Genomic DNA, 23,446 nt, shown 5'->3' with positions numbered 1-23,446 from the left:
CCTTCGCAAGTGGCGTCACATGATTCGCTTCACGTAAAATGTCGAGCGGCGCTTATCTGTTTTATTCTTTTCTTCCTGTCGCGCTCTCAGCCGTCATTTGTCTGTGTCGTCCTGTACCACGCGCGCTGCACATAGAGCTACAGAAGTGCAGCAACAGTTCATCACGTGTCGTCCCACAGGTGGTCGTGCGGTGCAAGTCCGGAGCTGCCTGGTTTGTGCCGGCATTGCGACGGTGGCAGCTGCTAGGGAAAGCCCTTGTCTTCTGCAAAAAGGAGGGGGGGGGGGCGCCTCTTCCGTCCCTGCTGCCCCACTTTCACCGGGGCTTTCCCAACTATCATCAAACACCCGAACCCGTTGCCAGGTGACGTGCTTCCAGCAACAATGGTGGCCGACAGCTCGGAGCTGGCTGTGTCGAACCAGTGTCTTTCGTTTTGCGCTGACGGTGATCTGCGGCCCAGGCGTCCTTCGCAACAAACTGGTCTGCCCGACTGTGGCGGAGTGGGAAAACGCGGTGAGTATTTCGAATGATGATACTTACAAAAAAAGAACAAAAAATAATGGAGCAGCAATTGGCCAGACTTGTACCACAAATAATCAGAAGAGAGATAGCTTGTGCTAAAGAAGAAAACGTAATTAACCTGCTCCTTTTAAGTGCTCTCCGCAAAGAATAGTTTCCGGCAAGGAAGGAGTTAGCATGGAATCATGGATCGTGCATGTATTTGCATAAACTTTGTCCTTCTGGATTTATTCAGCTTTTTAACATTGCGAATTCATCGTAACCAACAAAATATTGCGTCTAAAGGTAATAATTCTAATTGATTATGAATATCCGCACTGTCGTGCAAGCGTTTCGAAAAATAATCGTTCAGAAATTTAGTCCAATAAAAAAAGGTAAAGCGTTATGAACAGAGCGGCATGAATGATGGAAGCCTATGGCAAGGAGATTGGATAAACGCATGTATTGCACATCATAAGTATGGCCGCTAAACTATTGCGGCGGTAACGCACAGTATCGTATGTTTGATGTACACGTTTGTTTAAACATTTCTATAAAGGAAGCACAAATACGGTCTTGCCCTTATGCTTACGTCAACCTGTCAGTTTCCTTTCGAGGCAACCTTCTCTTCAAGGTACAGAAGTGTGCGGTTGCTCCTGTAACATATGTTTCCATTACGTACGTCTATATGTATCTTGATGCCATCGTATTATTATTCCTTACTTGAAACAATTTCTGTTTCTATGCGTTGGCTTCCGTTATTGGAAGCAGCGAATCAATCTAAAAGCATAATTGTATGTGCGCGTGCTGCACACAGAAATGTAACATCAAAGGTTCTATAAATGTTATTTCAGAGACTGAGCTTATGGAGCAAAAAACAGCTATTTCACATGTGTTCAGTCTGCTACAGATTAGTAGTATTGAATACTACTCCATCAAAATTTGCTCTATATTTGTGTGTGCGCTACTTTACGCTACTATATGCTACTTTATGTAAGCGAAAATGTGCATTTCATGCATTTAGGTTTGATGCCTATTTTAAGCGTTTTATGGATGCGTTATTATGTGTGAAGGCTGTCTTCGCACGCGATAAACGCACATGAACTGGTGCAGTAAAAGGGCGGGACAAGTCACGCGCCTTGACGTTTAAATGCGGACATGCACTGTTATAGGGAATAATACTATTTTGATGTGGAAACACTGTACGGTTATGCCCAGCATACCTTGGTTCATACATAAATTATCCTCAAAAATATAGGGATAACATTCAATAAAATAAATTCTCTTTTATTACTACATAACCCCGCTTGGATTAGGCAATTATAGTTGCCCGGGTTTCTAGGGTCCAAAAAGAAATATTGTGGCATTTCGTGTTCTTCTGTTCAAAGCTGAGTGCTCGAGTATGACGGGAACGCTGCTCACATACAAATGAGGGATATTGAAACAAGAATCCCACCATTTCGAACCTTAAAATGCATGCATTGATAGTTGACAAAGAAATGAGCATAAAGTCACGAATGTGATAAGGCAAGGATGAAAAGCAAGATGAGGCTTTTTCAGGCACCACATGTGCACCGCAGTGACAGCCTTGTCAGCACGAGAGGGAACAGTTAAAACACTGTACATATTAGACAGCATTTCGATAAGGTAATAAGTAATTCTTTGTTCATCGAAATACATTAGGGTGCGTATCACTATCTGATGCACGTATCAGTATGTTCGCAAGTCTGGCTTGCGTCCAGCATCGCCCTCGGTAACTTGTCCTTAGATCTACTTATCATCATGTTTTTTTGTGTGTGTAAAAGTACTGCGCAACCAAATTTCGTACAATGTGGAACTAATCGCTACGGTCATGGACAATATTGACCGGTCTCTTAGCGTGTCACTGGTAGAGCAGGTAGACTGTCCTAGACCAACTTTCACAAAAGTCAATGAAATCCTACGTCCTATACCAATTCTGCAAGAGACGAACCATTTTGCTTTTTGCACACTTGCTGGCCATACAATAGGCATAGGTTGATAGGAGCCGAGAAGGCCATGTGTACATTGCGATTGCGCGCAATGCTTCTTCACTTCGTGTGAAATAGCCCAAATGTGCGTCATTATGACGTCTTTCTTTTGAGCTCCCTTGTGGATGTCGCAAAACAAGTCATCTTGTCAAGTTTTTTAAATAGCCACGGCCTCGTGCGCACAATACGAAGGAAGACAACCCTGAGCTACTCTCACGCGTAAACAGAAGGTCGAAGATATGAACAACCTCCCCAAACCTTACCCAGGCTGACTTAGGGCATGACGACTCAATGTGCCGTTTGAGCATATTATGGGGAAAGAGTGATAAGACGAGGTTCCAAATGAGTATGTGCCGCACTTAGGTCGCATCCCCAGCATACACTGCGTTAATGCATAAAGTACAGGGCTAAATCCAGTAGATGAAAAGTCGGTTGACACAGTCTTCAAAGATATGACGACGTGAGGTAACACTTAATAAAATACTCTAAGACGCTGTCAGCTACGGAGGCGATGGTTCAATTAGGCGGAACAGACAAAACAACAAAGAATTTATAATCACATTTCTACAGATATGATACCTGGTGCTCACACTTTTCGCCGCAGGGCCGGGACTCGCATCGCTGTTTTCTTCCTATATTTCTGTCTTCGCCCTTATCGTGTTGAGTGCTTGATGTTATCTCATTTGTTGCTGTCAGTAGATGCGTGCTAATGCTTGAAGGAGTGGAACTCTTTTTCAATAAATCCGGTTTATCAGAGTGTCCTTTCTGTCAACTTCTCTGCCTATTCTGTTTATACTAGCACCCACATTAACCGAAATATTGCACCTATTGGTCCGGGTCACTTAGTTCTATCGTAGTTTCTAATGACTTGACCACGAGAAATTTAAATCCTATATCTTCTTAATTCGACGCTTTGGGGCAATACTAAGATATCGGACCTCTATCAATTTACCAAAGCATGTTCTCTATATAGTGTCAATGATGCTATTTACAATATCGTGTTTACTATTATATATATTTCCTTTTTACAGTGCAGCTGCATATGGCTAGTGTTCCGTGTATTTTTACTATCATCAACAGAGGCTACAAGCACTTAGCAATAGGAAGAGAGCAGTGCTTACATTTTTTGGAATCACGCATACGAGAACAGCATGCCGAAAACTGTCATTATCAATGGCTCATGCCCCCGTAAGACAGAGGCTACGAGCACTCAGCAAATTGCAGCGAACTGTGCATACATTGTTTGTTTTGTTTTGAAAATATACATACACCCGACAGCAAAGGGGAAGCGAGGAGCAGGCCGGCAACTGCCATCAGAAGGGGCACAACGGCTGCCTTCGCTTCTGATAGGAGGGGACAGAAACATAGAAAATACAGAACAGCACATGTTTCGTAAAGAACAAGCTAAAAAAAAGCATCTGAACCGCATAATTGATAAGCCGCTCGTGATAACAATGACAAACACGTAGCGCTCCCCGCAAATGTTTCCCGGTAAAGATTACTGCTGCGCAACCTGCCAAGGCGATGCCAGCTTTCGACATGGAGCGTGACGTCCCAGGCCTTTCGTATATAAGATATCCAGCCGAGCAACTGATTTCAATGTGCTTGCAGCACCGCTATGGGTCGCGATGTGCTGTCAGAATTACGATTACTCCCATTCCTACCATTACTATAACGCTGCAGTACTATCACTGCGCTAAAGACAAAGCATTGCATACCACCCTCAGAAGTTGTAGCGTTGGTTTTCAACAGCTTCGCTGGTCATCCATCTTCATACAGTGGAATAGCTCTGTTTGGGCTGAAGGACCGCATTTGTAGTTATTTTCCGGTCACGAAGTAAAGAGCTGTTGGCTCTGTGTACGCACAATACTGCCTCAATTTACTTAGATTACATGAAGGAATAACAAATGGGGTATTTGTTCGTAAATTCTCTGTTTGCAGTCACCCACTTAGATGTAGCACAAATGCGAAACTCTACTTTAGAACCCTGTTTTGTTCAAAGTGCGGCCAGTTATGGGAGATAAGAAGAAGCCTTCACCAGCAACACTCTTTGAGTGGGAGACGTACAGTTGGAATTGAATTTCGAACCGTCTCAACAGCATTCGCATTAGTCCGCAACAATTGTTTGGATTGTTGAATGATTCTAGAGCCTAAAGGAAAATAACTGGGAACATTTTTCATTCCCTAGTACATAGTAGCAACGACTGTAGTTATTGCTTGTTCTAACGTAGCTGTGAATTTATGCATTCCTTTTAGCATGTGCAGCACGTATCTCAATCCTTCGATTTAATTTCTCACTCATTTCAGCATGTAATGCGATACTGGTCCTCATTCATTTTTTTTTTCATGGTTAATAACCACAGTTCATATTGCTTGTATGTGCTATATTAATAGCAAATGTCACCGAATCGGCTACTCAAGTTGCCAATTTCATGTATTCTTGCGTTGCCACATATTTTAATAAATGTAATCACTCAATGGATTGATTGCAATTGATAATTATCATCATCATTGTGTTGTTAACAGTGTTGGTACATAGTGAAGTCAAGCAGAGGCTCTTGAAATCAAGGAAGTCTCTTTGCAGACTTCGAATCAGTGCTGCCTTCACCTGTGCCATCACTTGTAGAGGGATCAAACACAATGAGACGCAGCTAGATGATGGAGATGATCTTGGTCTAATTGCAGTGCCTAACAAGAATCACCTAAAATTTTGTGTGGCAGACGTGTCGGGTCGGGATAACGTTTTTTTTATTAATTTCACTAAAGCATTTGATTAATTCAACCATAATATTCTCGTTAAGTAACCTTGGTTCCTAAGTAATCAGTGGCCAGCCTAATATTAAAATTCTACGGGAAGCTACCTAACTTACCGTGAACAAATAATTAGTGAATCTGGTACCTTATCCGACACTAGAAAAATTAACGTCCGAGTTATCCAAAGTTCAATATTAGGCCTCGTGGTTTTCTCACTGTACTATTTTGTTCACTGCAATGTACGCCGATGACACAACTGTTTTTTGCTCACGGGAGACTATTAAGACATTTACTGACCAACCTAATTGCAATCTTCGTAATGTAGCTGATTAGTGTTATAAAAACAGGCTAAGTAATAATCCCACGAAAGCAAAACATATATTTTCAGTTCAGCAGCCTAGCGGATCACTTATATTCGTGTATTACGTATAAACGATAATGTAATCTCACTTTGTAGCCAGCGTACACGTTTAGGACTAGAAAACCCTAGTGATATGTCCAAATGTGGAAGCGCGCTTTTGGTTGAATTCCCAGCCTTTGCTTTCTCTCCGTCTCTCTCTAGGCTTATACCTAGACATTTTCTTTAAAATGTGTTATCCATGTAAATTCAATAAAAAGAAAGCGTGCTTTTGACGGGAGGCAACTAGTGAAAGAATGAAAAATGTTACTTTCATCAACACACGTTATTTACTTTATAACACGCTTTAATTCACATTCGAATTACTTAACACCTTACGTCATGGAACTTAAGGCATGCTTCCCATATTTCTTCGCTCGAGCGCATTCAGAAACAAGTGCTCCTTATCATTGAAAGGTATCCGTATAGCTCAACAAAGCAAGGTCACAAGTAGAAACGAGGACGAAGACAAGCGTTCGTCTTCGTTTCTTCTTGCTTCCTTGCTTTGTTTCGCTATACAGATACCTTTCAATGATGACCGACCAACAAGCCCATATTGCCACCCTCGTCGCTTCTTACCATTGTTCGTAGTCCCTGGAAAACACGCCTTACGCACTTCTTTCCCAATCTTTAAAAAATATTCCTATTTTTTTCTGTCAACAAATTGTTTCGCTTTTAACTAGGTGTAGCCTTTTCTTTTCAAGCCCAAAAAAAGTCAGTCTTTTGGACACCCAGCCTAGACAGCAGCTCACTGATCCAAATAACGAATTGTTTTCATTCAAAACTCCAATAAAAACGAGAAACTTAAAGAAAAAACCTCTTTATGGTACAGCTTATACTTTGAAATGTCGCAATAAATTCTAACGCCTGCTGCGCGCTTTTTTACGCGAGAAAAGATTTGTGGCTTTTCGAAGCTTTGCCTCATTTTATGCATGCAATACAGCAAATACACCCTAGATCAGCTTTCCCTTCAGGAAGCCCAGCCCTGTCGTTGTTGGGGGTTACATTTTTTTGTCTACGTTACATCAACATAACGGTTACTGAAAGCACGTTTTTTTTCTTATTTCGGGTTACGGGGAGCTCTGAGTATAGACTCGTCGGGGGCACTTTGCATAGAGCTTCGCTTCTGCAGCTTTCTCGCACAGAAAACCAATTTGGTGTTAATCGTGTAGGATGAGTGCGTCAGAAAGCAAGCGAGGAAGGTAGAACAGAGGAGGAGGAAGGATACAGGCAAGCTGTACAGCCAGGTGGTTTCGCGCAACACACTACCAAGGGCTCTACTAACTATTTTGTTTCTTAATTGTGAGACGTCAGGAATAGCATGCGCCGTTTCGCGCAGAGGCGTAGAATTGAAACGAAATCTAGCTAGCGGACCGCGTTCTGCTTCTCACACCATTAACAGCCACTCTGCGCTTGTGACGAAAAGCAAAGACATGGCGCAAAGTGAGCACAAGCTCTTAGGCCTACGTTGGGGCAGCCTTATGAAAGAAAAAAAAAGACACACATAGTTACCACGCAACCTTTTACTTCTAGGAGTCGATGCTCTATGTAAAACTCAAATAGCATAGGTGGCAAAATGTGGCGGAGTAGTCGGGTTTGGTTTGCTGACTTTTTTTATTTGTTTTCCCCATGACCTAAAATTTAAACACCGCAGATTTGCTTTACCTGCGGGCGACCTAAAAGAACTCTCCTCGCTGAGACGTTTGGCTGTCTGTTCTATCAGACGATCGAGAAAATATGTAATCGCTACTTCTGTGCGAGAAAAGCACAAGAAAATCATAAATCTGAAACACCTAGTCATACCGCAACATGCCAGTGACGCTTGGAAAATCCGCAACGATTTGTCGCTCTCATTATACTGAACTAATCTGCACTTTGGTTGTCACCGAAATTATGACACCGGGACTATGTGTAAATATTTTCAACAATTACAAAAGGAACAACGCTACGTGATTGGGTGCTACAAGGAGGACAAAGAGCGTTGATTTCACCATGGCCTTTTATACAAACGGGGAAGAGCAGCTGCAAAAGTCCACATTGAAAAAAAAAATGGAGGTAGAATTATGAGAGATCAAATGAAATGGGCATATCCTGCCTTTTATTTGTTGTTTTTTGTGTGCGTGAAAGGCGAGCGTAATAAAACATACACACAACAAGCAGTAAGCGCTGTTTCTGCATTTTGTGTATAGCGGGATTGCCACGACAGAATAAAACCAGCTGCATTGTTCTGCAATATGAGCACGTTTGTAAGATGAGCGTGGTGGTGATGCCATATAAAGGAAGCCAATTCCATAGAACACCGCATAGTCGGAATATATTCAGTACACTGGTACCTTTGTTGAGAAGATGTAACGGAAGTTCGAGAATTTCCGCTTTTCTTTAGAGGCAATAGAAGTCATGTGTTCTATATGGGCGGTTCAACATGGATTGCAAGCAAAAATGACACCTAAATATTTCTGCTGTGAGAGTGATTCGACGGTGGCGCCATCTATCCTGAATATAGTAGAAATATTACAACGAAGGAAACTTTTATGCATGTTTAGGTTTTCGCAATTTGCCGTAAAAAAATGTAGTTGCAGCTTGCTCACATCCGAGAGATTACACAGTTGTCGGCAGAAAGACGGATCGAAGAAGTTTCGTTTCAAGCTGTGTCATATCTATGCACGGTGATCATCTTTAAGCTTTTGGAAATAAAGAAAAAATTCCCTGTTGCAGATAAATAATTGTGGTTGAGCTGGATTATTCGAAGAGGCGAACATTACTAGCACGAAAAATCCAAACATATACTAAGGTAAATAACACGAACTCACTAATGAACTTCTTAATAAATAATGGTACATATTACAATTTACGAATTGTAGCCGGTTAGCCTGCGAGACGTATCCACTTCACATGAATTTCCAGGACGACACCAGTTTCGCGATATTATTTCCAAAAGTGCTGGACAAAATACCTGGGCGTTTCACTTTTGTGCTTCAATGCATAGAGGTGCGTTTTCTTAAATAAGTAAGTGGGCTAAGAGTGCACATTTACAGCGAATTTGATGGCACATATCTCGAAACTGACGTCATTCTGGAAATTTACTCAAAGCGTATGCGCATTGAAAGAATACAAGCTACACTTCTTAAATTGCAACATGTGCTGTAAGGTAACTAATTCAGAAGATAATTAGTGAATTTTCGTTAATTAGTTGAACATGTGTTGCGATATCTGGTGCAATATTGTGCGCCTGTCTGAAAAGTCCAGCTCAACGACTAAAATTCTGTTATCTGCAAGAGGCGATATTTAAATATTATTAAAACTTACAATTGGGGACCCTGTATACTACAAACATTAGAGGACCTAACACAGACCCTTGAGGCGCACTGATTTTATCCATGCTAGATTGGAAACGTGTTTGTGTAATTTAGCAGAATGGCAAATCAAGCGAAACCCGCCGTGGTTGCTTAGTGGCTTTGGGGTTGCTCTGCTAAGAACGAGGTGGCGTGGACAAATCTCGGCCCCGGTGGCCGCGTTTCAACGGGGTCGAAAAGAAAAAAGAAACGTGTACTGAGATTTAGGTGCACGTTAAGGAACCACCGGTGGTCAAAATTAATCGGGAGTCCACCAAAACGGAGTGGCTCATCATGAGATAGTTGTATGGGCACGGAAAACCCCACCATTAAATTAATTTTAAATCTAGCGAGTTCGTACAGCTCCATGTTTCCACCAGCGTGACTGAACATAGACTCAGTAAAAGGAGGGGACACCACATGGCTCTTACTGAACGCAGGCTTACCATGTGAGAAAGAGAATAGCTCAGAATGTGTTAGTCAGTCACCCATATCACTGCAAAAAAGCAAAGTTGCCCTATTAGATATCGCGTGAAGCCACTGATGTGCCTGGTGCTCAGACATAATTTTTTTATTTTTGTTTTCGCGATATTTTTGTCGCTTTTCTCTCTTTTGACATGCGTGAGCTGTCTACTCTTAAAATTAAGGTTGTGTTTCTGATAGTTATCGTTAAATATGCCGAGCGGCTGCGTGAAGATTACGCAACTGTTATGCTTCATATTCGGAATGTTTTCTCAAAATATACTTTAGGCTACAGTCAGCGTCATGTGGTGTCCCCTCCTTTCACTGAGTCCATGTGCAGTAGCTTTGTTATAGTTCTACTGACTGCATTCTGATAAATAAAGATTCTTCTATCCATCGCGTAGGGATCAAACCCAGCTGAAATTTTAAGCATTAAACCTTTATGTCGTACCTCAAAGACTTTCTTAAAATCTACAAAGCGGCATCGACTCAGAAAAGACTGTGCACAGAGGACTGGGGATCCGTAGGAGCTTGTGCCATGGCGTTTGACATAATTTTTTGCGAAAGCCATCTCGATTGTTGAATAAAATATTTCACTTTACATGGATAATTATATGCGTGCAAAGAATATGTTCGATCAGCTTTCAACAACTGGAGGCATGGGAAATCGGTAGTTCATTGGATCAGTATGTACACCGAATACAAACATTGCTATGACATAAGTGGATGTCCAGCCTTCTGGCCCACAACCTGAATATGAGGACTGCTGGAGCGTTGAGGCAAGTAATGATGCGGAATTCCGAGACAAACTCTTCAAACGTTAAGAACTGATGCCGTGGGATCCCGGGCTAGCGTTGAGGGCAGACGATCGATTGGGCAAGTTACACCGCTTGCTGACATCATGATGGTTGAAAAAGCGAATTAAATATTCGGTTTCCAAAGGCACTCAGCAGGTTTCGAAAGTGACAATTTTTGAGTAAACACACGACTTAAGTACTTTATAAATTCATCGGTGTTATGTTCTGGTGATGAGAGATTTCCGTCTTCATTTAACAGTGGCGGAGTGTCCGGACTGTCCTTTGCTTGTCTGTTTTTTTTTTCTTTTGGGGGGGGGGGTGTTTCAACTTTCCAAATTATTTCGGATGGGTTGCCAAGATGTTGGGAAGGGTAAATTTAATGTAGCTTTTTAACCCTAAATAATTAAACATTCAGTTAATTTAGAAATGTTTCGGTAGTTTTGACAGTCGAAATAGTTTGTAGGGAATTCCTTTCTGTAAAGTTCCCTTCTTATTTCTTTATGCTGCGTTTGAGATCTCGTGTCAACCAGTAATCATTACCTAGTCATCGTGAGTTGTTTCTGGCACCAGTTTTCTATATCTTCTTTTTATTGTTTTGAAACCAACGCTTGGTCAAAAATATCAAACGTTTCGTCGTCATTGCTCTATTTTATTGAGGATTCAGTATTTCTGACTTACGTGATTCGCACCTTTTCTGCCCGTGTCATTGAATTCTGTAGGAAACCATTTGTGCTTTGTGCACATATATTGCTTGTATGTGCGGGAAACGCTGGATGAACACATTAGAAAAGGAGACTAGTGTGGATACGCCAACGTATACAAATTAAGCGACGAATGCCTCTTCTTTCCAATTTCGAGACGCGCGAGTCAAGGACAACGCTGAACCGTGTGGGTTCGATCACATCTACGCATGTTTACAGTCTGTCGAAGTAGGCGTTGTTGTGGTGGAGCTGGTTATTCTAAAGTAGCCGCTGTTGGGTGAAAGCGTCTGCGGTAGTTGGCGAGGAAGTCGTCGAAAGTAGGCTATACCACATTTTCTCTACCGGCACTTATCGATGATCCATTTTACGGTGCGAATGACGCGCGACCTGCACGTCTCTGCAATTTCATTTCAGATTGCTGTGGTGCAGTTTGCAAGCGTTCGTATAGCACACAGCTAAGAAGTAAACAGGCAAAATAGCGCAAAAGCACTTAGTTCTGGAGCCATGTCATGCAGTGCACTTAACGTTGTGATTTTCTGCAAAAGACTACATAGGAGAGAGGTACGCACGCGCACAAAAACCTCGACTGCCAGTTAAATTAAAGGGGCACTGAAAGACTCTTTGAACACTCTAATGCTATCTTCGGCTGGTCGTTTCTGAGCGCTCTGGAGCGCTCTCGCGAGCGGCGTTGTCTTCGGCTGGTTGAAAGTGGGTGCGCGCCCTGCGTTCGGCTGGTTCTTCTCGATTGCTCTCCTCCATCTTGGAGCGCTCTGAGGCGCTCCGAGCCCTGTCGTCGGAGCAGTCATCGAGATTGAAACGTCATCGCAGCGCCGCGTCGCTGCTGTTGGCGACGGCCCACCGTAACCTTGGCAACCTAGGCCACTGCATGCTGGCGTCTTCACGAACGCTCGTCCCGCCGGCACGTACGCCGGTTTTTCCGGCAGCGCCGGGAGCTTTGGATAGGCGAATCATCGGACGTTGGCAGTAGTCACGTGGTTTCGCATCGGCAATTTCCTCCTCCGAGAGCGAGTCGCACGTTCAGCTTGCGCGCTTGTCCACTACCTTTGAGCTCGGGAAACGCCCGATCTACCCGACTCTGCTTCGGGGCGTACAGGCGACCAGTCGAAGATACCATACGGAAACGTTACCGACCTCTTAAAGAGCCTCCAGTCAACATGTGAGCCAAATAATACCGTACTTCACGCCGCAGGGAATTCGCAGTCTCGTGCCAAAGCGGTAAGAAATCGCTTCCGGTTTGTCGACGTGCAACGTCATCAGAAGCAGTGGGACCACGGAGAAAGAAAAATCTAAGGAGAGGCCCTGACGTCGCTATTTGCATAGCCAAGTGACGCCGGAAGTCGCCCTTACTCTGCCATCGTGTCGGGCCACATTTCCCTTTCTTGTTTTCATTTTCTCGCCTCCGGCACGCAACCACAGAGGCAAACACGGCAGGCTGCGCTTAAGTTTGCACGGGTGCAAACTTACGCGCAGCCTGGCCTGGTTGCGCGCCGCAGCGATCTGACAAATGATCGGATAGCTGTGTATTCCATCGCGATATGACCTATAGCATGTCAATCTGCAGTTTGTGAGAACAAACACGTATGTTGGTTGCGGCTTAATCGGAATCGTTTTGCTTTGCTGAGCACGTTTCGGGCGGCCACTCAGCGGAGGTGTGGCGAGCCACAGTGTGTCGACCAACGGTCCGGCAGAGAACGACGTCACGCGCTCAGATGCTCCAACTGCGGCCTGAGGCATGTGGTTCTCACGGCAAGTAAAGCTACGCGGAAACGAAATTCTGCCGCGCCGAACAGTAAGCGCGCAAGCGTTCCGCTAGCGCATTGACCGGGTCTACGCGTGTGCAACCATGCGTTCTTCTTTCGAGCCTTGTTCATTCTTGCACCGAATGCGCCAACCTTCACTTCCCCCCGCGCCCTCCGAGCCCGCAGATAAAACTGCTGCATTAAACGGGGCTCGTTCCTTTATTACTCACAGCAGCCGCTTCTTTCCCGTCCTTAGACATGGCTCTTTTACGTGCACTAATTGCATCGTCCACTGTCAAAACTAGGAACACTGCACAGTTGTCAATGACGTGCAAGGTCTTTATCGTACATAAGCTGAAGCACAGCGGTTTCATTCTGTGATGAAACGTTCGCATGAATCGACTGAAGACGGGAAATGTATCCGCACGTCGTTCTTCGTCCGTGGCTTGGCACGTGGCGTACGGCGTTGCATCGCGCTCGTTTCGTGCTTTTTACTTCCAGTCCTAACCGGCCACAACGACAGCGGGAAGAGAGCGGTCTAGATAACACGACGGAACAAAACAGGGAGGCTAACGCAATTCTGCAGACACTACGCCTTTGCCACGGTACTAAACCCACGGAGCAACACGTGTGACGAATAAATCGGAAACAGCGCGAAACAGGACAATCGAGTAAATACCACAGGACAGAGCGCTGACTAGCAACCATTTCTTTTTTTTTTGTCTGCAGAAGCAGCATGTAAAGACATCATTGAAGGTGACATAAAGAACAGAAAAAGAAGGTTAAGCGTTAGCCACAGAGATAATTCAGTTGTTGTGTTGATGCGTGGGCGACACAGAACTGACGAATGCGTCGCCGCTTGGGAATATGCAAAATGCATATCAACACACATTGCTCTTAGAGTGTATTAGTACACTCTAATGCCTCTTTTGCGCCTCATACCGACTACCATGTGTATCTTCCAGCGAGGCAGTCGAAATGAAGAGACTGAAAGCCGCTGAGCAGTTCGTTACCTACGTCTAAGTTCGCTTGCGCTTGACGCATTCGAAAAATTATTACACCAGGAGATTCCTGAGGTGACGTAATTTAACAGTGATGTCAATCTGTGATGACAAAAGTGTTTCATGGACTCTTTGATGCTCGAGGTGAAAAGCTTGCCCAATAAAGGATGCTTAGTTAGTGCTTACAATTGTTTTATTTTCTGTGATAGCGCCCATTCTTGCTCAGCAGCTATAGACGCCATGATCGCATTTCTACCGGCACAACCAGTTTCTCCCTCAAAATGCCGACTTCCAGTTCAAACTCCGAAGCGCCGCGCCATTGGCAGGTTTCGCGGTTCTCTTTGAGACGCCAAATAAGCTGCATTGCAATGCGCAATGGGATGCTCGTACATAACACCGAATTACCATAAGCGAACTGATTCTTAATTCTGCAAATGTTCCACATTTTCTTAAATAAGCTTTTTGGTAGGTATTTAGCTTACTTTCTGTCGGTGTGTTGTTCGTGGGCTACCGTTATGCCTTCGCAAGTAAATCATTTAGACCGTGAACAGCACGAAGATTTTAAAGGCGTACCGCTTTTTATATAGTGTACTTTGATTAATGTCAGTCCACCAAAGATGGCGTACAGGGTGTGGCCGGCTTAGTTTGTTTTCTTGCTTTGCGTCACTTTCTCAATATGCACCATTTTTCTAGGAAAACAAACAAGAAACTAACGTTACCCTTATCTATTCAGATTGTTTTCCGTACCTCTAAAGAAAGAGATCATTTTTATAGGCACCTAATATAAAACGCCAGGTCACAAAAAGCTTACAAAACGACATACATCGAAAGCTACTGATGTACTCGTGCGCAGGTAATGTTACAATGGTGCGTGATAACATGATAACATGCAATTTTTTCTGGCACCATCGCATCTTTTAACTAATAAAATAAAGGCGTCACGGTCGGCAGTTTTCAAGTTGGGAGCACAGTATGAGGCAAATAATGTGAGAATTGGGAGCGGGCCCAGATCGTGTAGAATATTGTGACCGTCGACTGTGCTCGGTAGTCCTTTCGTTGGGATGCATATATTTCCACTCGACGGTAACAACCGTAAATACGGGACGGGACAATGGGCAAACGGGAGAGCCATGGCACTGTCTACATATTATATAGGCAGTACGAGGACAAGCGTCATTGCTTGGCTATGAAGCTTGCTGCTCCATATCCGATGACACGCTGATTGCAACGATTCGTTTTGTTAGGAATTGACGTGTCACGATACAAAGTGGAACGCCTGTACAGCGTAATGACCCTTAAAACAAACGATTCCGCATGCTCCAGTTAAATTTCTTCCTTAAGTATGCATCTTAAGAACATCTGCCGGCGATGATCATTAGAAGCAATATGTCTGTATTACAAAAAAGTTTTAGGCCACTCTGACGGGTGATTTGTTGCTGTACAACGAACGCGCATCCGCAGCTGCCACAGAGCGGCGGCGCACATTTGTAGTGCCGGTCGATGCCACGACAAAAAACATGCGTGAATGAACCGGCCCCATGTTACTTGCGGTAGCGTCCCCTAACACATAACGAAAAAAAAACAGAGAAAAAAGAAAAACGTATAGAGCGGAGGTCACTGAACGCTGACGATACATTCGTAACTGGCCGTGAACTTTGACTTCGTAGGTCAGTGCAAGTCGCACTAGCGTCGGATAAACTATGCTGATGAAAATACAACTTCACTCGCTAACTATATCTTCAATGCACGTTAAATGAGAACGTTCGTTGCCGAGTGATCTCAGCTTGCCCTATTGCGAATAGTACAGTGTATGGGCGAAGTGACGTGTACTACTATGAGGACCTCGAAGGTTCCCAGCGTTTCTTTTATAAAGTCGCTTGACTTTAGTGGCTTCACATTTCAAATAAGAGTGCTCTTTTTGCGTCTTCATAAAGGCGCTGTTACTTTACTTTGTTGAGACACCGAGCTTGCGTATATTAGAGATCCCCATCCAATGCTGTGACGCAGTTGAAGCAAGCACAAAGCTGCACAAATGGAAGCTCACCCGGCCTGCAGTGATCGTTCAAGCCGGCACGGTGCGCGGCACCAGAGCGGCGGCGCCACCAGGCAGCAGCAGCAACCTGGACAAGTGGGTTATAGGCGCGGCGTGCGTGGCCACGACGTTCATGACCGGTGCGACGTTACGCACCATAGGCTTTCTCTTCGTCAACTTCCTGGCCAAGTTCGGAGCCACCAGGCAGCAGACGGCATGGTCCGTCAGTTGCACCTCGGCAGGTGTAGCGTTCTCCGGTAAGCACTCCAGCTGTCACGGTGCAGTATACAAGGGACGTATAGAGGGATGTATATAGAAGATGTACAGAGAAGTATAGATGGCCAATGTAATCAACACTTTTACCTTTCTGTGCAAGGCTTGGCAAATCACAACGAGAGATGTCATATATTTTTGCTATTAGACGCGAGCACAAAAGCGTTTCCGTTGAAAAGGTTCCTGGCTGGGCAGCAGGTGAACTGAAAAAAAAGTAAAGAATGTTGTCACGATGGAATGCGGCGATGTAAGCGTGCGCAAGCATCATGTACTCCTTTAGATCACTGTCAACGAAGCCATTGCGACTGTTTCCAAATGCAGTTTTGGAGCATTTCCAGGCACTTAATTCAAAAGTGATATATGTATAATATCTTAAGTGGTCAATAAGCCGAAACACCAAAGACAACACAGGGGAAATTACTTGTACTTAATAATTGGATTAAAAAATTAAAAAAAAAATTATAGGGTTTTACGTGCCAAAAGCACTTTCTCATTATGAGGCACGCCGTAGTGGAGGACTCCGGAAATTTCGACCACCTGGGGTTTTTTAACATGCACCTAATACCCCTGTCACACGGACGCGGCTAAAGTCCTTTTAAATCCCTTCCACCAAGGACGTCTTTATCTCGAGGGAGATGCGTGCCATGTCACACGGCAGTCCTTTAGCAAAGGAAGTTTAAGGAAGTTGCTAGCGAAAGGAGGTGGAAGATCTCCCTTGCAGACTGAAGGGAGTACTCTTGTTCCCAGCGTGCTTGTATTTCGAGTCAAGAAATCACCCTGATTTTTAATATTTTCACTTTTACCAGCAATTATAACTGTTCTTATTGCATATAATATAGCATTTGTGCACTGACAAAGATAAATATTTCAGTTGAGAAGCTACATTCGACTCTCGAACCGGGCGTTCTCGGAATAGCTGCTGCGCCTGCCCTGACTGCGCCATTTTTTGTTGTTTTGGTCAACGCGATTTTGTAAAAAAAAGAAAAGTAACCAAAACTTTTTAGCATTATATGACGTGTTTTTTTCATGACTGTGTACGAGGTGAGCAGCGCCTAATGGGCCCCAAGCGGCAGCTTTCGAAAGCTCACTCATAGGCCGTGTGACACGGAACTCCTTTGACGTGAAACTCCCTTGCGGTCCTTTAAGGGAAGGAAGTTTGAAGGAGATCCGAGTTGCCCGTGTTACACGTGTATAAATCTAAGTACACGGGTGTTTTCACATTTCGCCCCCATCGATATGTGGCCGCCATGGATGGGAATAATTGAATTAAGGAAATAATAACTTAATGGAAGTGAAACTGGATGAAAAACTATTTGCCCCAGGTAGGGAATGATCCCCCGCCTTCGCATTACAGTGGTGGCACTGACTAACACTTCCAGGGTTAGTTCTTGTAGTACATAAGTAATACATAAGTACCCCAGAAAGTGGATGGGAAAATGGGCGCCGCGGTGGCTCTATTGGTAGAGCATCGCACGCATAATGTGAAGACGTGGGGTCGTTCACCACCAGCGGCCAGTTGTTTTTTCATTCACTTTCACTCTCATTAATTTATCATTTCTTTAATTGAATTATTAAGTACAAGTAATTTCCCCTGCGTTGTCCTTGGAGTCATTGTTTGTTGGCCTCTTCTGACATTATTAAAAAAATCGGGCCCCTCGGCTAACCCCTATCTTCGTGTTCATCACTCACTCACGCAAGCACGCACGCACACGAGTTGGCTGGCATATAAGCATGTGCATACGTAACAGACGGCTAGTCCTGCTTCCTAAAGCTTCGTGTGCCGAAAAATCTTCTAGAGTTCCGAAATAACGGCTCAGAGAACCACTTCAAAGCCCATTAGGAATACTGGCTAGACCTATTACATGACGTGTAGTGACCATCGATTAGATGGGTGGCTTACATACTCGTTATGTCATTGAATACAGCGGTAATGAGAAAACAATTATTATGCGGTTTGCAGAAGCAAGGCTGCCATAATGTTTAGGGAATCCAAATGAATTTGCCAGTCGCGTCCGCTTGTTGTCTGTCTGTGTGTTTTAAGCTGCACGGCTGAGAGAATTCTAGAAATGGCGCAACACTTACGTCCTCTAATTGCGCAATCAAACGCGCACAGCTGCTGCTGAGTTTCTGCTGGGTGATTTTCTTTCCGTTCAGCGTGCTGTCAGTGCCAGCCGTGCTCGTGTATCTCGATGCTCCATCGCTTCCTGGAACTGGAAGCCCAAGCACATCTGCCGTGGCTCTGCTGCTTCGCCGCGGCGAATGCTGTTGCCGTTGTCGGAGAGACGCGTGGGTCCCTGGCAGTATTCGGAGGTGTATTGGTGCCGACGACAGCCTCGTCACTGTACCGGCGCACACTCGTAATTATACATCCCAGACGGGTGCCATCTGGGCCAGTATCACTCAGCGCGACCCACCCACCACGTTATATTGTCGCCCATCAGTCGCTGGCTCCTAGTGTTCGCCTTTCAAAATGGCACAGCTTTACAAATTCGGTAATTTCCTTAAAAATGTAAAATAGTCCGGAAGGACATCACCCCAAAAGTGGCACTGGATCTCGCTATTTACGTATGCCGTGCATTAAATTATAAATATAGAGGTTTTGCTTTCAATGCTGCCGGCCAATCACTTCAGATATTTGAAGTACGCCGCACAAGTAATATTTCTCATGTTTCTTTCGCTCATTGGCCCTTTGCGTCTCTCAGGGGTCCTGTGCAAGTTCCTGCTTCAGTGGTCACCACCCTGGCCATTGATCATGGTCGGCTCAGCGTGCCAAGTGGCTGGGATGTTCGGCGCCTACTGCGCCCCAGACGTCACTATCTTGGCGGTGACCTTTGGTCTGCTACACGGTCAGTTCATGAGTCCAAACCCACTCGGTTCTTGCGATTCATGCCTCTCGAGAGTGTTCCTGTAGCTTAAAGTGTACAAAATCTCGAATAAGCCTTTTCCGTGCGAATTAACGCGAGCACAATTAACGCGGTCAACTCATCGTCATCAACTAACCTGTTCCTTTTGCGCTCATAGCAACCAGTGAGGCACGAACACCTTTGTGAGGTCAGAATGTAAAAGGATCGCACAGGCAAATGCTACAAAGTGAGGGGACAATATAATATGCCAATTCAATTCCGCATATTTTCTTTTTACCAGTTTGAACACACGCACATCATTTCACCTATTTGGTTTTCCAAGTACACTGCCAACCTCGGAATACACGTAAAGAATGAACATGACGTCATGCAAGGGCTATGAGAACCAGAAAAAAAGTTTGCTTATGTCAGATTACCGAGCGGCAACACAAAAATAAGTCGTTGGATTGAATTCTGGGGTTACTCGTGCCAACACTACGATTTGATTATGAGGCACGCCGAAGTAAGGGACTTTAGAGTAGCTTTGACTACTAGGCGACCTTTAACTCATTATAAACCACGATAAAGGTCCATGCGCGGCTTTCATCAAAGTATGAAAAATAATCAGGGAATAACACAAATATTACATCTTTAAAAAGTTATCGACCAACATTCATTGGTTCTCAAGTTACAGTGGTGTACTGCATCTAGTACACCGGGCGTACGGAGTTGCAATGGCCAAGTATTTGCGCTTCAACTCATTGTACGAAATTTCTTGAACCACACTTTTTTGAGGCATAACGTGGCTGCGCACTTCTCACATCTCCATGACGCTCCGGCATGACAATACCGGCACCCCAGCTGCTTTCCGATTTTTTTCGTAGTGACCATGGCTATCCACCATATGAGCGCCCCAACACACATATGTGATAGCGAGCAAGCACAGCAACCCCGGTATAACGAGCACGGCTGAGGTGGCCTCACTAATGCTATTGAAGTAAAACCATTTTGGCGGAATATTGTTGCAGGCTCTGCTAACCTACACTAACCAGGGAAAGCATCGGTGTTCTCGTGGTCGCATTCCTCCTCATCCGTATCCTGAGCTGGTCTTAGTGGTGCAATGACGACAGAAAGTCCTCTTCTATGTTTTCTGCACTCGCATTCAGAGCATCGCGCAAGTGACAGAACGGCTTCTTCCGAAGAAAAACGATCTATACCATGGTGGAACAGCACTGAGAAATAAAAGTGCAGATTTGTAAATGCTAACGCCCAGTGCACCAAACTTTCAATGTGTGTTCCATTCTTCGAAACGAAGCCGCAGATAGGATAGTTATTTTCCAACACGCTGAACACATCTACTAAACACTGCTAAAAAAGCACAATGGAAATATATAGACCAAGCGAGCAGAAATAAATATAAAGCGGTTTGCTCATCAAAATTTGTCCGAAGTCTGCAGCTTTGCTGCAATTTGCGACATTTTTTTTAGATATGGACCACACAGTACGTTATAGCCTGTGTTAACGTTTATGTGCGTGTCTGCTCTGTACAAGAAACGGAAATAGCCAAGAGGAAATATACAGCTGTTCAAAAGGGAGCCATGCGAAACCAAGCGTACTAGTTATAGTAAAGTGGGCGCTATTGGGTTAACGTGTCCCGAATGCACGCGATACGGGCGTTCTTGCATTTCGCTCCAATGGAAATGAAGCCGCCGTGGCCGCGATTTCATCCCGCGACGTCGTGCTTAGCAGCGCCACACCATAGCTGCTAAGCCACCGTAGTGGGTCAGAAAAGAATGAGTTGGAATTCCAAGAGAAAGAACGTGACAAACTCTGTCTTCGTCTTCTAGGCAATTATTTCGTCCCGCGCTCTGAGACTGAGAAATCCAAACTTCCCTGGCGCCTTAATTCTGCAAGGAAAATCGGTTTCGTTCGCCGGACAATGGCTTAAAAGAAGAGTCATGAAGTTCCATGTGAATAAATGAACAAAATATTCAGCGTAGCTGGCGGAGAAATATTTGCCTGAGTAAATATGTAGCGCTTTTGCGGGAATACAAAATAAAAGCGAATTCATTCTTGATGCTTTCACACACACGGAAAACGGGCGAAAATGCCTCCTTAAGCCCTACTTCGGCAGATCAAAGTTTTAACATTAGTTCAACGCTTTCTTCAATTCTTCAAAATTATTGCACTCTTCGAAGTGTTAGAGAACGATGGTTCTAAGGAAACTACAAGGCTGCTGCAGAACTTCATTCAGGTTGGCTTGTAATTTTAATATACGTAAAAATAAAACGTCTATAGAGTAAGGTGGGTAGGTTAACCAGAAAAGTATCTGGTTATCTGCCCTATGAACACACAAGCACTGGTTAGGAGCGAATAGAAAGATGAAAGAGAATGAAAAGGGAAGTTGGCCTAATCATGTGCACGCAAAATTGAACTGTCGCGTATGTAGTCAAATGCGATAACAAAGGCCAACCATTTGTTAAAAGAAGAGCAGTAGCTGCTCGAGAGCCTTGTGCGCCGCCATGAACGGCGATGTTGCGTTCCTATATTTTGTCTGTGATGAAGACGAGTCGTGCAAACTTACCCAGCTCAGTCAAGTCGTCAGCATGTAGCACAACTGATTGGAGACCATTTGACGGCATAGTTTTCCGTCGCAGTCTCTTTATTGTGAATTTTTTTGTTATTTGTCAGATAACTGTTGCCACCCTTTAGCAGCCATAGCAGGAATCGGTACATAAGTACAATACGAAAATGCGGAATGCAAAACACAACAGCAGTATACACTAGCAATGTTCATGCAAAACAGCAGAAGTCCATACACAGAGACTAAGCATAACATGAACAGAACTATAAAATATTCACTCGCTGACATATTACTCTAACAGCACACGAAAAGAATACAGAGAGAAAAAAGAAGGACATACTGATCAGCTGTATACATAAGTAGCATGCGCACGGAAAAGGTACATTTTGACGATTTAGTTGTCGATAAGTGTAGTGTCTATTGTTATCGAGTATTTCATTCATTCAGTGCGTGAGGGAGAAAGCACAGTGGGCTGTAAAAGTGTACGAGACACGTGGATTCGCCAGGAAAGCAATTAGCTCTTAGGAAGGACTAGGGAAAATCGAATTAAAAGTAACAATGTCTATTAGTTTTGTCACCTACGCACTGTTGAATTCAATAAGAAATAAGAAGCTTCGTTGTTTGGCAGTGCAGAAATTCCCGTTCGTTGTCATCTACGATGTCCTTGCGACTTGCAGCGTGTATCGTTATACATGAAGGATCATGCATCATTGCCGCACAAGTCCACTTTGTCGTGAAGCCTACGCTTGATACCATTTTGTGGCCTACTTGGCAGCCCAAAATGAGAAAAATAAAGTTGAAAAAAAAAGAATTCTAAGAGAGGAATGAACGTCGCAGCTTGTGTGCATGCTATTGGATTCCGAGGAGGTGGCGTGCGCGGTCTTCGGGAATCGCTGAGACAAGTTTCCACGTAACAGTTACATCTAACGCCTTCAGATACACTGAGGACGATTGTATCCGTGAGCCCGCTACCGAACGGAATCTTAGCAGTGGTGGCAGCGAAAATAGTGTGTCATATACGGGTACCAACAGCGTGTCGTACTTGCGCGAACGAATATACGCGTTATGAAAACGACAGCGTTCGCGCTTTCTGCCCAGAGAAGTGACGAACATTACTCACGGTCAGAAAGAGCACACCGCTATGGCAACCTCCCCCACCCCCCTTCCTTATGTAGAGGCGCCACTTAATCAAGATTCCGAAAATAAAATGCGGACCTTACGTGATTATATACGGTATATGCTCTTTGCTCGCTTGATTTTCCACACAGGGCAGAAAGTTCAACACGAGTCGGATTTATAGCATCAACAGTGAAGTTATTACATCCGGTCTTCGCATAGCGCGATACCGAAGCGTCGTTCTGTGAAAGAATTGGGTCGAAAGTTAGAGGCTCGTTAAAGCACAGCGCGCGGCCGCATTTCACCTCCCGGTTTTGCGCTTCAGATAGATACTCCAGCAACAGGTGGCACGTGCACTCGGTTTCCGCGGGCGATACCTCGATTGGCAAGCGACCACCGTGTGCTGCTCGTGGTTTTATTTTTGCGGTTACGATGCGGCCATGTGGTGTCATATATTGGGCAAGTGTTGAAACGGTTGAAACGCGGTAGATGAGGAACCGCACGTGCTGCAGCATTTATTTTTCATTTATATGCTCGGACGAAAAAAATGCTGATGCGACGCGCTAGAAATCGGCTTAAGCGAAACTTTCATTGTAGTTTGCGAAGAACGAGTCTCTCGAATAACAAACATTTATGTAGAGAGCACACGGTAAAATTAGACACACTTTCACCGAGGCACGCGTAGCTCAAGATAAATTTGTGCCGCTCGAGCATGTAGATCGCACGCACGATGTCGAAGGATTGATCATGAAGTAATTACAATGTGAGTGGGACCATAACGGTATGACGACGACGGCAGGGCGAAAATGGCAATCACTATGACCTAATGACAAAGACTGACAAACTATGACGCCATGATAATAACGATCGCAAGACGAATAAGGAATGA

General features: G+C 44.3%; 1 protein-coding gene across 3 annotated transcripts in view; it reads left to right on the top strand.

Annotated features, from left to right (window-relative positions):
• The window catches only part of LOC135904275 (monocarboxylate transporter 13-like), a 114,265-nt gene that overhangs the window by 78,444 nt on the left and 12,375 nt on the right, over nt 1-23,446 (top strand). The window contains exons 3-5 of one of the 3 annotated variants that reach the window (XM_065434898.1): nt 180-511; nt 15,717-15,998; nt 18,717-18,860. In XM_065434898.1, coding sequence (XP_065290970.1) covers nt 382-511; nt 15,717-15,998; nt 18,717-18,860 — 556 coding nt within the window. In that variant the 5' untranslated portion in view covers nt 180-381. Of the gene's footprint in view, nt 1-179; nt 512-11,991; nt 12,185-15,716; nt 15,999-18,716; nt 18,861-23,446 lie in introns of those variants that run through there. The other 2 variants (XM_065434900.1, XM_065434899.1) reach the window with 2 other exon arrangements.

Source organism: Dermacentor albipictus, chromosome 2, assembly GCF_038994185.2.
Source record: "Dermacentor albipictus isolate Rhodes 1998 colony chromosome 2, USDA_Dalb.pri_finalv2, whole genome shotgun sequence".
In the NCBI taxonomy this organism is placed as follows: domain Eukaryota; kingdom Metazoa; phylum Arthropoda; class Arachnida; order Ixodida; family Ixodidae; genus Dermacentor; species Dermacentor albipictus.
The sequence above is the reverse complement of the archived record's forward strand: the minus strand, read 5'-3'. Positions and strand labels throughout refer to the sequence as shown.